The sequence below is a fragment of the Gasterosteus aculeatus genome, chromosome 4 (assembly GCF_964276395.1).
Source record: "Gasterosteus aculeatus chromosome 4, fGasAcu3.hap1.1, whole genome shotgun sequence".
Lineage (NCBI taxonomy): Eukaryota > Metazoa > Chordata > Actinopteri > Perciformes > Gasterosteidae > Gasterosteus > Gasterosteus aculeatus.
The window spans coordinates 27,625,620-27,643,581 of NC_135691.1; the positions used below are offsets into that span (position 1 = coordinate 27,625,620).

A 17,962-nucleotide genomic window follows, 5' to 3' on the forward strand; every position below is an offset into this window, starting at 1 on the left:
TTTTGACGCAGACGTGATTGACTTGATTGTCTGTGTCCCTGTTTGTTTCCGCCTGTCTCCAATCACCTGCACCTTCCCAGTGTATTTAAACCATGTGTGTCTGTTGTCCCTGGGCGCGTCACTGAATGTCTTTCCGACAAGTCTGAATGTCTTTCCCGTGTTTGTGAATTCCTGGTACCCGTCCTGTCTGTGTTTTGCAAAGAAAATCCATAAAAACCGAAAAATCATCTTATTTAATTTAATTTAGGAAAGCTATGCTCCACCTCCGGCACATATATTTCAGGTTGAGAGAAAAACCTTTTCCAGTTATTTTAAATTCAAAATAAATCAGTTAAGCCATGTATTTTCAGCTAAAACTAATATACTGCAATCTTAAGGGAGAGGAAATTAATCAATACTGTCAAACAAAATGTAAAGTTAGTTTATAATCACACAACAAAACTAGCAGATGGAGTTAACGTTAAAACTAAGAGCAGTTTTTTCTAACTTATGGCTTCTGACTTTGACTTTGGTTGTGTCTCTCGCTGCTCTGAAGTGGTTTAAAGCTTGATTTAGCTTATTTGACTGGCGGCCTGTAACTGTCCCTATGCAGTTATGAGCCACAAGAGGCTAATAAGTCCCTGCTCTTGGTGTTTAAGTTAACTGGGGCGGCTCGTCCACTCACTCAGGGCCCATCAAGCCTTTGGAGATTGTGTTGTGTCTTGTCGCTTAGATGGCCCCAAGTGAAAAATTCCAACGAGTTGGTAAGGACAGAGCAACAAAAACAGATGATATGAGATAAAAGTGAAAGTTCATTGATGATGTAAATTGAAGGTCGTAATCTCAAAAATGTTTTATAAAAAAAAGAAGCCTTGGTGTGGTTTTTCAGGGCATGAATTCTTTAGACCGTACGGTTATCACTCCTAGATAATTTAGAGACATGATTTTTACCTAATCGTCCCGCTTTAACGACACTGTGTGTTCTCTAGTGTGTGTCTTTGCCCTTCTGCAGCATGACCACAATATTAAGCCTTAGTATCTCCAGTTGTTAAAGCGGACTAACATCCCTTTTCTCTTCAAACATATATCTTTGTTTCCTCTCTCCTCGCGTGGTGAAGGGAAACCCGGACCCATGGCATTGAGCCTCAGATGTTTGGGATGTACCAAGGACAGGTCCGCCCTCACCGCACTATTATCTCATCCCCACTCGTCGAGCCCTGCGTGTCCTTCTGCTGCTCTGACTGAGAAGTTCTCCTACTTGAAGAGACATTTTGCTGATTATCATCTCGGTAATTTAGAATAACAGACGTAAAGACGATCAGAGAAGGAAACATCTGAAAGTCAGTGTGATGTCACGGTGGACAATACTTTTGTTGTCTTTATGCAGAGTTCTGAATGGACAAGGTAAGACACGCTGCTAAATTCTGGCATTGAAACGTTGAATGTGTAAGATACTGCTTGGTTATATCGCAAAATACTGTCCGCCTATCTTAGAATGTGACCCTACTTGAATTCAATCCTTTTGAGTCACTAGCATGTGGAGGCAGCTAAATTATTAATCCACCTTTCCTCTTCTGTGTATTTAATCCTCAGAGATTGAGCTTTCTACTGTACAGAGGTGCTGCCGGGATGGAAGGGATCGGGCTCTTGCAGGACAACACTGTACATCCACCCCTCCCATCTCATCTCCCAACATCTGCAAGTAAGAAACACCTGATTTCACAATGAGGACAAACAGTAAAGGCACGTTAACTGGCCTTGACTGGGGGGGGGACTTTTTACACACTGTTGATGGTGTAGCCAGCCGTCTTTTGGGGAACACTTGCAGCGGAAAGGCAGGGAGAGAGACGTTTAGCCCATTTCGAGAAATTTAACAATGTTATATTAAAAGAAGTCCGAATAGGTTGCTGCTGACCATTACAAGTTATTTTAAGTTACAGCCAGTTACTTACAAAGTCTGCAGTTTCTCTCCTGATTGAGCTCAATGTCTGGCCTTTATTTACAGCATCACCAAGGCGCAGTGCTGCTCAGCAGCAGTAAGAGACGGACTCTGTGACAAAGGCGTCAAGATGGCCGAGTGGCAAGAGGCCTGTGAGACGCCCTTCTTCCAAGGAGAACCTTGGGAAATCCAAATCTCTAAGGTTATCTTCTCTTTAATGGCAATATCTTCAAATGTCCATTCTTTATTATAACTTTCCTTCTTTTTTTGGCTGCATCTCTTCGTGTTTCATCCTACCTATGTCCTTTTCAGACGTGCTGTGACTGCTGTGCGCTCGGCCTGATAACAGCGAGCCGAGGTTCCAGCTGCAACTTCCAGGGTTTGTTGCTGCTGGAAACGTGTTTGCACACAGCCAGAGGCTGCTGTGAAAAAAGTACAAAAGCAGAAACCAAACCAACTCAAAATGGTAAGATATACAAACCATGTTTTTCTTTTGTTCTCAGGTGACTCGATTAACTTCACTATGTTTTATCGAGACAGAAGTGATGATTTACAGAACAGTATGATTTGGTGCCACCTAATTATAAGGAGTTTAAATCTTTGTACGTGGTACTTACAGTCTCTTAATACCAGTTATTCATCAGATTTCGTCTGGAGCCCCAAAAGCTGTCACTGACATTGTTACTCGTGCAGTAGTTCTTTCCACCTGGAGTTCTCTCCTTTGGGGAGCAGCCCTGTCTAGGAGTATTTGAAAGGGGTAGTTGTGATTTTTTTAGCCCTAGGCTATGACACTCTTCTCAGAAGAACTGTGTCACATCAATCCAGGCAGCTTAACTTGGAGCACAGAGTTGTATAATAAACTGGGCAAATAGCCTTAATATGTCAGCTACGGGACGGAGCACTACCGGAGACGCAGACAGACTGTTAAATAGTTTTTTACATTATAAATGACTTGATATCTTTGCATTGTGGGCGACATGGTGCTGTGGTGGTTAGCGCTGTCGCCTCACCGCAAGAAGGTCCTGGAGGTTCTAACCCACCTTGCTGCCTTTCCGTGTGGAGTCTGGATGTTCTCCTCATGTCTGCTTTGATTCTCTTTGGGTACCAACGCTCTTTGGGTACCAACGCTCTTTGGGTACCAACGCGTCCTCCTGCCACAGTCCAAAGACAGGCTGTAGGGTTTACGTTAATTAGTGACTCAATTGTCAATCTGATTCACTCAATGGCACTTGGGTGCAGCCAGGTTGTTCATCCATAATGCCTCTGCTGTGTGTTTGCTCCACAGAGATTGAGCTTCGCGCTGTGCAGAGGTGCTGTCAGGATGGGAGGGATCAGGCCCATTTAGGACAATACTGTACAACCCTCTCCTTCTTCTCCTCATCCTACACCTGCAGGTAACCAACATCTGGATGCACAAAGAATAGGGTCTTAAGTATGCAACCCAGGGGCCAATATTTGGCAGTACAGAAGGAATGCATCAGGTTGTTTGTGTTCTTCCATCAAAAACAAAAATAAATTGGACTCTTTGAATGAGCGTGGGAAATTTTCACGTTTCAAATGTATTTGTCCTGTAAGGCAACACTTGCAACTTTATGTTTCATCCATCCGTCTAAATGTCTACTGTCTACTTACAGCATCACGAAGGGGCAGTGCTGTTCAGCAGCAGTAGGAGAATGGTTCTGTGACGACGGCATGAAGATGGCCAAGGAGAAAGGGACCTGTCACAGACTCCTTTCCAAAGCAGAGCACTGGGAAATCCAAATGTTTAAGGTTATCTCTTCCTGAATGTCAATATCTTCAACCTTCACATGTCCGCTTATTTCTTGTGCACAAACTAATAAATCAACATTATCACTTTAGAGATGAGATTCCTTCATCTTCAGCTGCGTATCTTCCGCTGTCTCACCCTCCCTGTCTCCTGTTCAGATGTGCTGTGACTGCTGTTTGCTCGGCCTGATGACAGCGAGCCAGAATTCCAGCTGTGATTTCCAGGGTTTGTTGCTTGGTAGAAAGTGTTTGCACTCAGCTAAAGCCTGCTGTGAAAATTACACAACAGCAATCGAACCGACTGCAAATGGTAAGAGACATGAATAGTGTTGTGTTTTCAGTCAATCGTGTCTTCATTCTCTCCATCATGTGTTATATAGACAGATGGATTTCTGTCTGTTACACTCAAAACAATCAGCATTTTCTGCCATTCGCACGCAGCAGGGGATTTAAAACAAAAGTAACCCTAACCCAAGTTAGCGTTTTGGAGTTCCAATGTGTGAGGAGGTGTTGACGTGTTTTACCCTTTGTTTGCTGTTCAGGGAATTTCATTTTAATGAGACTTTGTCTCCACAGCACCAGTGACAGAAAGCCTTAATTTCACCTGGTCTTGGAATCATGTCGACCCCTGTAAAGGTTTGTCACCTTCATTTCTTTTAAAAAAACGTTTTTTCATTGTCATTGTAGTTATAAATAAAATACCTGCGAAACGAAAAGGACAAAAAGTTACCATCACCCACTTTAATTGTTAACATGCCAAACTCACACGGTGGACACGGTAACATACTTTCTAAAAGGGAGCATGTTAGCATGCAAATATCATAACTTTTGCTTTCTAATACGTCATTTTGCACGGCAAGGAGCGTGTTTGGTTGTTAGCTTGTATGAGACTAAATTATTAATATCAACAGAATTATTAAAGTCAACGAGCTCACTCACCGGTAATAACCAAGCACCAAACTGGGATCGAGGACCAATGACCAAACAATATATTGAGTCTTATGATTGATGTTCACTCAATTTTTGTGATCACTATTTTTATAAGAAAAGAGCTTTAGACACCAGCCTCTTGCACCAGCCAGTGACATGATTCTTGTGATGTAGGACTCACACTGTACACATTAATGTCTCCATCTTCCTGCGTGTCTCTGCTGCTTTCAGACTTAAACTGCTCCCAGTTGTGTGAAGGTAACGCTACGTGTGCGTGCTTTGCTGGTTATAAACTGCAAAAAGATGGAGTGAGTTGTCAAGGTGAGTAATGTAACAAGGGTGGGACTTATTTTCCTTTCTCCAATCGGGAGTCTGCATCTCCCGAAAACAACAAATGAAAAGGTAAAACTGATGTAATTGACACCCTGCTCAACAACTAGAAATACATTAGACCAGAATGAAAACAAACATCAATCGATCTTTTTACATCATCATTATAAAACAAAATATTAGGCACTCAAACTATCCACCTGTTAGAGAGGCAACACAAAGAAAAACGCTGTACTCTGTGATCACGTGTGCAGACCTAACATTCTGTAAGCTAAATTCTGTCATTGAAATGCTGATTTTGAGCCTTTATTAATGGTTTGACCCACTTTGAACACCTTTAATATAGTATCCATGTTGGGACACATTGAATCCTTCTGTGAGATACTGCTTAGTAATATTGTCCAATGCTGTCCTTCTATCTGAGAGCGTGCGTCTGTTTGAATGGAATCTTATTAAGTCCCCAGCACGTGGGGGCAGCAACGTTATTTATCATGACATTCATCATGCCTCGTGTATTTAATCCTCAGAGATTGAGCTTTCTACTGTACAGAGGTGCTGCCGGGATGGAAGGGATCGGGCTCTTGCAGGACAACACTGTACATCCACCCCTCCCATCTCATCTCCCAACATCTGCAAGTAAGAAACACCTGATTTCACAATGAGGACAAACATTAAAGGCATGTTAACTGGCCTTGACTGGGGGGGGGGACTTTTTACACACTGTTGGTGGTGTAGCCAGCTGTCTTTTGGGGAACACTTGCAGAGGAAAGGCAGGGAGAGAGACTTTTAGCCCATTTCGAGAAATTTAACAATGTTATATTAAAAGAAGTCCGAATAGGTTGCTGCTGACCATTACAAGTTATTTTAAGTTACAGCCAGTTACTTACAAAGTCTGCAGTTTCTCTCCTGATTGAGCTCAATGTCTGCCCTTTATTTACAGCATCACCAAGGAGCAGTGCTGCTCAGCAGCAGTAAGAGACGGACTCTGTGACAAAGGCGTCAAGATGGCCGAGTGGCAAGAGGCCTGTGAGACGCCCTTCTTCCAAGGAGAACCCTGGAAAAACAAAATCTCTAAGGTTATCTTTTCTTTAATGGGAATATCTTCAAGCTACAAATATCCATTAATTCCTATATTTACAAACAATATAACTAATGAACTAGTGTTTTTGACGATGTCACATTAGAGATGCAATTCCTTCTTTTTTGGTTGCATCTCGTACTTGTTTCACCCTCCCCATCTTCTGTTCAGACGTGCTGTGACTGCTGTATGCTCGGCCGGATGACGGCGAGCCGAAGTTCCAGCTGCAGCTTCCAGGGTTCGTTGCTGCTGGAAAATTGTTTGCACACAGCCAGAGCCTGCTGTGAAAAAATTACAACAGCAGAAACCAAACCAACTGAAAATGGTAAGGTATACAAACCATGTTTTGCTTTTGGTCTTTAGTGACTTGTGTGGGGTCTAATAGCAGAACAGTGGCTCAGCTCTTTTTTTCCTTCGCCCCAGCCAGAGGTGAAGAGTCAAAAGAATCAACTAGCTTGAGATTTAAAATAATAAAAAATGTAATAACTAACAGAAGCAATACATTGCAAAGTGGGAGGTCACACCGCTACATGTTTGTATCTAAATGGTGAATTGGAGTCTTTGCTGGTGGTTTTAACAATTTTAATATACAATTCTATTTAGTTGTATATAAATCTTTACCGAGATACTAATTGGTAATGTTGTCCTAAACTGTCTGTCTAACTGAGAGTGTGAGCCTGACTGAAGTCAATCTGATTCAGTCAGTGGCACTTGTTATTCATCCATCACGTCTCTGCTGTTTGTTTAATCCTCAGAGGTTGAGCTTCGTGTCATGCAAAAGTGCTGTCAGGATGGGAGGGATCAGGCCCTTTTAGGACAAGACTGTACAACCGTCTCCTTCTTCTCCTCATCCTACACTTGCAGGTAACCAACATCTGGTTTCAAAAAGAACAGTGACCAGAGAATAAGAACCAGGGATCAATGTTGGGGCAGTACGGAGGGAATGCATGATATTTTTTTTGTGTTCTTCCATCAAAAACTAAATAAAATTGGACTCTTTGAATGAGCGTGTGAAATTTTCATGCTTCAAATGTGTGTGTCCTGTAAACTTAGCAATTTCAACTTTATGTTTCATCCATCCGGCTACTAAAGAGCATTGCCAGATGCTCTTTATTCAGCTAAGTCCTCCTCACTGAGCGGAAAGATGATGACGAAATGTCTGCTGTTTACTTACAGCATCACCAAGGGGCAGTGCTGTTCAGCAGCAGTAGGAGAATGGTTCTGTGACAACGGCATGAAGATGGCCAAGAAGGAAGGGACGTGTGACGGAGTCTTACCCAACGGAGAGCCCTGGGAAACCCAGATGTCTAAGGTTCTCTTCCTGAATGTCAATGTTGGCAGCTTTCACATGTCACTTTATTACACAAGCAAGCAAGACAACAAATAAATCAACAGCTATAGTGTTTCTGACATTTTCACATTAGCAACCTGTCTCCTGTTCAGATGTGCTGTGACTGCTGTTTGCTCGGCCTGATGAAAGCGAGCCAGAATTCCAGCTGTGATTTCCAGGGTTTCTTACCTGGGAGACAGTGTTTGGACTCAGCTAAAGCCTGCTGTGAAAAAAACACAACAGTAATCAAACCAACAACAAATGGTAAGATATGGAAACAATGTTGTGCTTTCAGTCTTTGGTGTCTTCATTAGCTTCACTATGTGTTATGTAGACAGAATGACTTCTGTCTGTCTGTGAAACCCAAAACAATCAGCAACCTTTGCTGTTTGCACACAGTAAGGGGTTTAAAGCAAAAGTAACCCTAACCCAAGTAGCTTTTGTATTCCCAATGTGTGATGAGTCCTTGAAGTGTTTTACCATATGCTTCCTATTCAGGGATTTTCATTTTGAGGCATTTTCTCCACAGCATCAGTGACAGAAAGCCCTCAGGTCAGCAGTACCACCATGTCTCAGGAGGGGTTAAAGACCTGTAGAGGTTTGTCACCTTTGTTTCATAATGTGATCTCCATTGTTATAAGAAGAGCTTTAGGAGGTTTAGACACCAGCCAGTGACATGATTCCTGTGATGTAGGACTCACACTGTACACATTAATGTCTCCTTCTTCCTGTTTGTCTCTGCTGCTTTCAGACTTAAACTGCTCCCAGTTGTGTGAAGGTAACGGTACGTGTGGGTGCTTTGCTGGTTATAAACTGCAAAAAGATGGAGTGAATTGTCAAGGTGAGTAATGCAAATAGTGCAGTTTAATGACATACTTCTTAAAGAAGCCCTACTAGTTAAGCAAGCGGTAAAGTTTTCAGTTTGACCACAGACCATGTATGAGATGTCCATGTTTACACACCATGTGTGTGTTAGCGTAGTTCAGTGGTTCTCAAACTTCTGTTTAGCATTGGTTTTTATGATCTTAGGCCAGAGCGCAGTGACCATTGGCTTTGTCCAATTAGACCTCGGTGCTCTTCCTCTTGCTGAGTTTCAGTGATGTGTGGCAGTGCTAAGAGGGAGATCTGTATTTACTATTAAAAACCAACAACGCCACCCAAGGGAATTTAACCCCAGGAATTAACAGGGACCACCAATCCATGGTCAATGACAGGACACAGGTTTGGACAACACAGGCACTGGACGTGATTCTACAAACAAAATGATACAAGTTTATTTTTATGTCAAATTATTTTCTTAAAATACAGTCACGATCACAAAGTTCAATAAAATCTTTCTCAGGTTCTCAGTTATTCAGGTTACCATGGAATCCAACGTACAGGAGGGGGCTGAGACTGAGGGCTCACTGGCAGAGATGACTTGCTGAGGGGGAAGGGTCACCACATGTGAATAACACAAAAACAAACCACACACCAACTATTGCCACCAAGTTGCAGTAAAACAAAAAAATGAAGGGAATCACCACCACCGGGATCAGCCAGTCACTCCTACCAGAGGCACCAACAGCTCCTGTTCATCAAAACAAAAGTAGCAACCATTAGTAACACAATACCGGCCAAGAGGCCCACACACACACACACACACACACACACACAAAGGAAAGGAATGATTAAATCACAAAACAGAAAAACAGCCGAGACAGAACAGCAGTGGGAGGGTCCCGCACTGTTTAGAGGCCCGCTTCATCAGGTGAGCCACTGGCGGGACGTAGATGCTTCAGTGCTCCTGCGCCAGGGTGATGCACCACAACAAAGTCGCTTTAGCTGCAAATCAAAAGGTAACAGGCATCTATGAAACAGTTATACAAGGCCCATGTACATCCAAGCAGTACAGATGAGACAGCCTACGGTAGGAGTTGGATGCTACGCCTAAGGGGATCTGCACCGGCCTGAAGGCCACGCTTCCGCCTCCAACCTCAGTCGGCAGACAGGCAGGCGCCGTCGATGATGCGGAATTGGGAGACACAAAAGACGCTCCGTACAGCACATGGGACGCCACGCACACAATGCAGAGTTCTCAATAGATCATTTAAAACGCGCTGCTAAATTCTGTCCTTGAAATGCTGATTTTGAGCCCTTATTAATGGTTTGACCCACTTTGAACACCTTTAACATAGTATCCATGTTGGGACACGTTGAATCCTTCTGTGAGATACTGCTTAGTAATATTGTCCAATGCTGTCCTTCTATCTGAGAGTGTGCGTCTGTTTGAATGGAATCTTATTAAGTCCCCAGCATGCGGGGGCAGCAACGTTATTTATCATGACATTCATCATGCCTCGTGTATTTAATCCTCAGAGATTGAGCTTTATACTGTACAGAGGTGCTGTCAGGATGGAAGGGATCGGGCCCTTGCAGGACAACACTGTACATCCACCCCTCCCATCTCATCTCCCAACATCTGCAAGTAAGAAACACCTGATTCACAAACAGTAAAGGCATGTTAACTGGCCTTGACTGGGGGGGAACTTTTTACACACTGTTTTTGGTGTAGCCAGCCGTCTTTTGGGGAACACTTGCAGAGGAAAGTGTTACAGAGGTGGATATTCAACCCAGCACACAGAGATTCAACCAGGAGTGATAATCTGTAGAAGCGATTTAATGAGTACAGATTTCTAGGGAAGGAGACAGCTGGGTGAGGACGCCAGAGGGACGGAGGCAGACGGCACGGCAGGACAGAACAGGGACAGCGGGATCTGGACACAGGGATAAGGGTTAGACAAGACAGTAGCAATACTCAATGTCTTACAAGCCAGGATACCGAGTCAAGTTACCACGTGTGGGTGTGTAACGATCTGGCGTTGGAGAAGCAGACAGCCCGGGTCTAAATACTGCAGGGATGGATTGTGGAATGAGCATCAGCTGTGGGGACGGAGCAGGATGCCTGGCCACGCCTCTTGTAGGTGGGGACAAGAAGCACAGACAGACACACACAGGGGAAAAGATACAAACACCCCGGATAGGGAAAAACGACAGCTGACCCATAACAGAAAGGCAGGGAGAGACTTTTAGCCCATTTCGAGAAATCTAACAATGTTATTTTGAAAGAATTCAGAATAGGTTGCTGCTGACCATTACAAGTTATTTTAAGTTACAGCCAGTTACTTACAAAGTCAGCAGTTTCTCTCCTGATTGAGCTCAATGTCTGCCCTTTATTTACAGCATCACCAAGGAGCAGTGCTGCTCAGCAGCAGTAAGAGACAGACTCTGTGACAAAGGCGTCAAGATGGCCGAGTGGCAAGAGGCCTGTGAGACGCCCTTCTTCCAAGGAGAACCCTGGGAAATCCAAATCTCTAAGGTTATCTTCTCTTTAATGGCAATATCTTCAAGCTACAAATATCCATTAATTCCTGTATTTACAAACAAGACAAGTAATGAACTAGTGTTTCTGACGATGTCACATTAGAGATACGATTCCTTCATTTTCGGCTGCATCTCTTCTTGTTTCATCTTCTGTTCAGACGTGCTGTGACTGCTGTATGCTCGGCCGGATGACAGCGAGCCGAAGTTCCAGCTGCAACTTCCAGGGTTTGTTGCTGAAGGAAAGTTGTTTGCACACAGCCAGAGGCTGCTGTGAAAAAAGTACAACAGCAGAAATCGGACCAAATGAAAATGGTAAGTTATACAAACCATGTTTTGCTTTCAGTTTTTAGTGACTTAATTAGTTTCACTATGTTTTATCTAGCCATAATGGCTACTGGATGACTGTGACAATCAAAACAACCAGTATACTCTTCTATTCATTTCTGAAAATAGGCTGCAGACTATCTCGAACAAAATCAAATTATTTACTTTTTTTATGAACTATAGACTTCAGGAAGCCTCTTTGGGAGCTTGTGACTATCAATTTGATTTGTGATCTATAACCTCAGTCAATAGAAATGAAAAACATTTTCCATAGAAATTCAAGAGAAACTTGTTGGACCAAAATGTGAAGAACCACTGATAGATCGGTGGGATACTCAGATGTGATACGTTGCATCCCCAGAATAAGGGTACCTTATTCCCCTTATGAAGGGGTGCTGCAGGTTCTATTAGTATCAATTGAACTTGCGGGCAGCCGTGCTGTTTATCCATCATGCCTCTGCTGTGTGTTCATTCCTCAGAGATTGAGCTTCACGCTCTACAGACGTGCTGTCAGGATGGAAGGGATCGGGCCTATTTAGGACAACACTGTACAACCCTCTCCTTCTTCTCCTCATACAGTTGCAGGTAACCAACATCTGGTTAAACAATTAACCGGGTCTAAGAATGCCACCCAGGGACCGAAGATGGGGCAGTACAGAGGGAATGCACCAGGTGTCAATTCCTAGGTGTGCGAAATGTATCACATTTGACTATTTAGTGTGTGCAATTTTCACCAATGCAATCTGTCTCTGTAAGCCAGTGTTTCCAGCTGTATGTTTTATCCATTCAGCTACAGAAGAAGATCGCCTCTTAGCAACTACACCTATGCACAGGTGCTACGTGCAGAGAATGCACCAGATTAATCAGCTTCCAGACTGAATTTACGCCTAAATTTAATTTCTTTGCATACTCCTAATCCAACTATTTTCTCCCAGAGCAGAGGATGCACATTCTCTTCGGGAGAGCTAAATGTCTGCTATTTACTTACAGTACCACCAGGGAGCAGTGCTGTTCAGCTGCAGTTGGAGAATGGTTCTGCAAAAATGGCACTGAGCTGGCCAAGGAGAAAGGGACCTGTCATGGACTCTTCCCCAAAGGAGAGCACTGGGAAACCCAGATGTCTAAGGTTCTCTTCCTGAATGTCAATGTTGGCAGCCTTGAGACGTCACTTATATATTACACAAGCAAGCAAGACAACAAATAAATCAACAGCTATAGTGTTTCTGACATTTTCACATTAGCAATATGTCTCCTGTTCAGATGTGCTGTGACTGCTGTTTGCTCGGCCTGATGAAAGAGAGCCAGAATTCCAGCTGTGATTTCCAGGGTTTCTTACCTGGGAGACAGTGTTTGGACACAGCTAAAGCCTGCTGTGAAAAAAACACAACAGTAATCAAACCAACAACAAATGGTAAGATATGGAAACAATGTTGTTACTTCAGTCTTTGGTGTCTTGATTAGCTTCACTATGTGTTATGTAGACAGAATGACTTCTGTCTGTGTAACGCACCACAAGAGACCAGAGTGAACTCAAGCGCAGAGCGCAGTTTTATTAGCGGGGTACAGACAAGGATCAGGCGTGGTAGGGTCCGGTGAACAGGCAGGGGTCGAAAGCCGGGAGCGCGGAGGTAGGCAGAGGTACCGTCGAGGGTCAGGCAGGCGTGAACGAGGTCTGGGACAAAGGACAGGTAGGCAGAAACAGGATATCAAGAGAACGCTCAGAATGTGATGGCAACATGCACAAGACTTCGCACCGGCTTCTGAGGCTTCGGCAGCTTAAATGCCCAACCTCTCCTGATGAGAGACAAGCCACAGGTGCGTTGGTGGGAGTGGCCGTGCCCGCTCAGTGGGCTGATCCTGAGTGGCACAAACCATTGTCACGTGCCACAAAGGGGTGACTGAGATCCTGAGCTTCGGACTTTAGTATTCCGGAGACGGGGAACGTCTGCTTGTGACAGAACCCCCCTGTCTAGAGACTGCTCCGGAAGCCGAATCTCGACCTCTACGGGGGGGCCTGCCCCGTGGCCGTGGGCCGGGGCACTCGGGATGGGCCTGATGAAATTCTGTAATGAGATCAGGGTGAATATCCGAGGCTGGGCGCCAGGCCCTCTCCTCCGGGCCATACCCCTCCCAGTCTATGAGGTATTGGAGACCCGCCTGGCGACGTCACGAGTTTAGCAGAGCCCTGACCGTGTGTGTCGTCTCGTCCTCCAGAGGCGGTGGGGGGGTCGTCGGCTGCACCTCCGGTCCTGACTGACTGTCACAGGTCCTGACGGCCGGTTTGAGCAGGGATATGTGGAACGTCGGATTGATCCTGTAGTGGGGGGGTAACTGCAACCGATATGACGCCAGGATTGATCTGCTTGATGATTTTGAATGGGCCGCCGAAACGGGGACTTAGCTTTTTGGAAGGGAGGCGTAGACGGACAGCCATACGTCCTGACCGGGTTGGAACCGGGGCTCTAAGCGCCTGTGCTGATCGGCGTTCCCCTTCTGACGCTGGACGGCCCGTTGAATCTGGACTCGAGCGGCATCCCAGATGGTCCTACTCCGTCTTAACCAGTCGTCCACCGCCAAGACCTCTGACGACTCCCCGGACCATGGAAATAAGGCTGGCTGGAAACCCAACATACACAGGAACGGCGATATCTTGGTGGACGAGCTCTTATGGGCGTTCTGAGCATATTCGGCCCATGGCAAAAACCGGCTCCACTCCCTCGGTTGCTGGAAGCAGTAGGCGCGTAGGAACCGGCCAATCTCTTGGTTCAGCCTTTCTGTCTGCCCATTGCTCTGTGGATGATATCCTGAAGACAGATGCACTTGAACATTTAACATTTTAAAAAATGCTGCCCATACCGTCGAGGTGAACTGGACCCCTCTGTCTGACACAATCTCCTCCGGTAGGCCGAAGGTCCGGAACACATGGTGAAACAGTGCTTCCGCGGTTTCCAAGGCAGTGGGTAATCCTTTGAGGGGAATCAGACGGCATGCCTTGGAGAACCTATCCACTGCCACCAGGATGGTGGTAAAACCCTGAGAACGGGGAAGGTCGGTAATGAAATCCACCGCCATGTGGGACCAAGGTCTATTAGGTATGGGGAGCGGTTCCAGGAGACCGGAGGGTAGTTGTCGGGAGGATCTTGTCTGGGCACATACGGCACAGGCCGTGACGTAATTTGTGACGTCCCGTACCACCGATGGCCACCAAAACTGCTCCCTGGTCAGTGAGAGAGTGCGTTGAACACCTGGATGTCCTGAACTGGGAGACGAATGTATCCAATGCAGGAGCTGGGCGCGGACCGCTGAGGGCACATAGGTTCTGTCCCCGGGGCACCCCGGGGGAACCGGGTCTCCTGGCAAGGCCTGTTGGATCTGTCCCATGATGTCCCATCTGATGGGGGCGATGATGTGTTGTGTGGGCAGGATCGGACCCGGGGTGTTCTGGGACGTCACCGTATGATGGAGACTGGAGAGTGCGTCTGCTTTGCCGTTCTTCGAACCTGGTCTATAGGTCAGGGTGAAATCAAACCGGGTAAAAAAACAGAGCCCAACGCGCCTGGCGAGGGTTCAAGCGTTTAGCCGACTGAATGTATTCTAAATTGCGGTGGTCCGTTAGGACCACAAAGGGGTGCTTGGTTCCCTCCAGCCAGTGTCTCCACTCCTCAAAGGCCAGTTTGACTGCTAGGAGTTCGATTTCCCACGTCGTAATTCCTCTCTGCAGAGGTCAATTTGCGCGAAAAGAACCCACATGGGTGTAGTTTAGTGGGCTTACCATGGCGCTGAGAGAGGATGCCTCCTACTCCTGTTTCCGAGGCATCCACCTCCACCACAAAGGGGAGGTTCGGGTCCGGGTGCTTGAGGACAGGTGCTGAGGTGAATCTGTCCTTCAGCTCTCTGAAGGCCCGGGCGGCAGCCTCATTCCAGACGAGTTTCTTGGGAGACCCCTTTAAAAGAGACGTTAGCGGTGCAGCCACTGAACTGAAGTTGCGAATGAAACGGCTGTAAAAGTTTGCGAAGCCCAGAAAGCGCTGGAGCTCCTTAACGGTCTGGGGCCCCGGCCAGTCCACTACTGCCTTGATCTTATCCTTGTCCATCTGGACCCCCTGGGAGGAAATTACGTACCCCAGAAATTGTACCTGGGTCTTATGGAACTCGCATTTCTCCAACTTGACATAAAGGTGGTTCTCCAGCAGTTTCTCGAGGACTTGGCGTACATGCGCAACATGCTTCTCCAGATCTGTTGAGTAGACCAAGATGTCATCAATGTACACGATTACACATTTTCCTATGTATTCCCGGAGCACCTCGTTGACGAATGCTTGGAACACTGACGGGGTGTTGGCTAACCCAAAAGGCATCACCAGATACTCGTAATGCCCCGTTGCCGTGTGAAATGCAGTTTTCCATTCGTCACCGTCCCTGATGCGAATAAGGTTATAGGCGCTGCGGAGATCGAGGTTGGTATATACCTGGGCCTCTCGTAGTTGTTCTACAGCCGCAGGCACCAACGGCAGGGGGTATCGGTACTTAATGGTGGTGGCGTTCAACCCCCTATAATCAATACATGGTCGAAGCCCGCCATCCTTCTTCACAAAGAAGAAGCTCGACGCTGCGGGTGATGTGGAGGGGCGAATGAAACCCTTGGCAAGAGCCTCTTCCACATAATTCTCCATGGCCTGTGATTCTGGCAAAGATAGGGGGAAGATCCTACCTCGGGGTAGAGTAGCTCCTGACATCAGGTCTATGGCACAGTCCCCTGGTCTGTGTGGTGGCAAGCATTCGGCGCTCGTCTTGCTGAATACCGCTGCGAGATCCAGGTAGACAGAGGGGACCCCTGGTGGGGCCGCGGCGGCTGGGCTCCTGATGGTGGCTGCTCTAATGGGTTTAACCAGGCACTGGGAGACACACTTGTCGCTCCAACGGAGCAGTTCATTATTGGTCCAGGAAATCTGTGGTTCGTGGAATGCCAGCCATGGCAAGCCTAAGATAACTTCATTCGTTATGTCGTCAATAACTAGCAAAAATAGTCTTTCAGAGTGCAAAGCACCCACAACCAGGGTAACCGGGACTGTAGCCTGCGAGATGAGACCTGACCCGAGAGGCTGATTGTTAATGGCCGTAATCGGGAGCGGCGGAGAGCAGGGCGACGTAGCTAGTTGAAGATGTTGCACTAGACGTCGACTAATGAAATTCCCTGCAGACCCTGAGTCTACTAATGCTGGAACGGTTACTCGCCCCTTACTCCCGATGATAGTGACCGACAACAGACATTGGTGCGAGGAAATGTTGGGGCAGAGAAGCGTGCTCACCGTCAGTGGTTGACCTCTGGTTCCCCGATGCGGGCAGGTGTTCCGGTAGTGTCCAGTCCTCCCGCAGTAGAAGCATAAACCCTCAACCCTCCGTCGCTCTCGCTCCTCTGGAGACAGTCGAGTCCCCCCGAGTTGCATTGGCTCTCCCTCCGAACCAGGAGCAGCCGCGGAGGTGGAGTGTGGAAGGCCCCTGGAATGATGACCCTCCCCGCTCCTGGAGCTCTTTTCCTGCTGTCTCTCTCTCCTGCGACGGTCGAGTTGAGCAGCCAGATTGATGAGGCCCTCAAGGGTATTACCCCAGTCCCTGTTCACCAGTTCGTCCTTAAGAGAGTCACCAAGGCTATGATAAAAGGTGGTCATCAGAGCAGACTCCTCCCATCTGCTCTCTGCCGCCAGGGTCCTGAAGTCTATAGCAAAATCAGCCACCGCCCGTTGTCCCTGGCGCAGCTTCAAGAGGCGGCTGGCAGCCTACTGCACACTATAGGGGTGATCAAACACCTGTCTTAGCTGTTGCATGAACCTCTCATGGTCTGAACAGACAGGGTCCTGTTGGCCCCACACTGCAGTGGCCCACTCTAAAGCTCTCCCTGTGAGCCTAGAGATAATAAAGGCCACCCTAGCGCGACCTGAAATAAACTGTGGAGCCTGTAATTCAAACACCAGGGAGCACTGGGTCAGGAAACCTCTGCAGGACTCGGGGCTACCGTCATAACGCGGAGGTGGCGCTAGATGAGGTGCTGACTGCGGTATTGCCGGTGCGGGGTTTTCCATGGCAGCAGAGACTCCGGCTGAAGCAGTAAGGGCGGCCGCCCGCGCGGACGTATGCTCCGCGTGCTGCTTGAGCTCCTGAAGAGCTGCTGCTAGGGTGTTTAAGGCTTCCCCGATTTGGCCGAGTCGTTGGCCCTGCTCGGTTTGGACCGCGGCGAGATGCTCAATGACCTGAGGCATACTGAGGTCTCCTCCAGTCTGCTGATCCGGGTCGGACGTTTCCACAGGCGATGGAAACGCTGCGCCTCTGCGGAGTCTGGTTGCGGCGAAGTCTTCTGTAACGCACCACAAGAGACCAGAGTGAACTCAAGCGCAGAGCGCAGTTTTATTAGCGGGGTACAGACAAGGATCAGGCGTGGTAGGGTCCGGTGAACAGGCAGGGGTCGAAAGCCGGGAGCGCGGAGGTAGGCAGAGGTACCGTCGAGGGTCAGGCAGGCGTGAACGAGGTCTGGGACAAAGGACAGGTCAATAACAGGTAGGCAGAAACAGGATATCAAGAGAACGCTCAGAATGTGATGGCAACATGCACAAGCCTTCGCACCGGCTTCTGAGGCTTCGGCAGCTTAAATGCCCAACCTCTCCTGATGAGAGACGAGCCACAGGTGCGTTGGTGGGAGTGGCCGTGCCCGCTCAGTGGGCTGATCCTGAGTGGCACAAACCATTGTCACGTGCCACAAAGGGGTGACTGAGATCCCGAGCTTCGGACTTTAGTATTCCGGAGACGGGGAACGTCTGCTTGTGACAGTCTGTCTGTGAAACCCAAAATAATCAGCAACCTTTGCTGTTTGCACACAGTAAGTGGTAAGTGGTAAGTAACCCTAACCCAAGTAGCTTTTGTATTCCCA

At 47.1% G+C, this 17,962-nt stretch overlaps 1 protein-coding gene and 2 long non-coding RNA genes across 3 annotated transcripts; 1 reads left to right on the forward strand and 2 right to left on the reverse strand.

Moving 5' to 3' along the window:
• The first annotated feature begins 1,328 nt into the window (after window positions 1–1,328).
• On the forward strand, window positions 1,329–8,453 carry LOC120817139 (fibulin-1-like). The gene is made up of 10 exons (XM_078100954.1): window positions 1,329–1,383; window positions 1,573–1,681; window positions 1,985–2,120; window positions 2,231–2,384; window positions 6,779–6,887; window positions 7,200–7,335; window positions 7,467–7,617; window positions 7,883–7,951; window positions 8,105–8,194; window positions 8,383–8,453. The coding sequence occupies exons 1-10, from the start codon at window positions 1,329–1,331 to the stop codon at window positions 8,451–8,453; spliced, it is 1,080 nt and encodes a 359-aa protein (XP_077957080.1).
• Window positions 8,454–12,565: 4,112 nt separating this feature from the next.
• On the reverse strand, window positions 12,566–13,106 carry LOC144406286 (uncharacterized). Its single transcript, XR_013467522.1, has 2 exons — window positions 12,795–13,106; window positions 12,566–12,712 (listed from the first exon to the last, which is right to left on the reverse strand). It is a non-coding gene; the product is annotated as an uncharacterized LOC144406286 (long non-coding RNA).
• Window positions 13,107–17,418: 4,312 nt separating this feature from the next.
• On the reverse strand, window positions 17,419–17,857 carry LOC144406166 (uncharacterized). Its single transcript, XR_013467363.1, has 2 exons — window positions 17,659–17,857; window positions 17,419–17,565 (listed from the first exon to the last, which is right to left on the reverse strand). It is a non-coding gene; the product is annotated as an uncharacterized LOC144406166 (long non-coding RNA).
• Window positions 17,858–17,962: the final 105 nt, after the last annotated feature.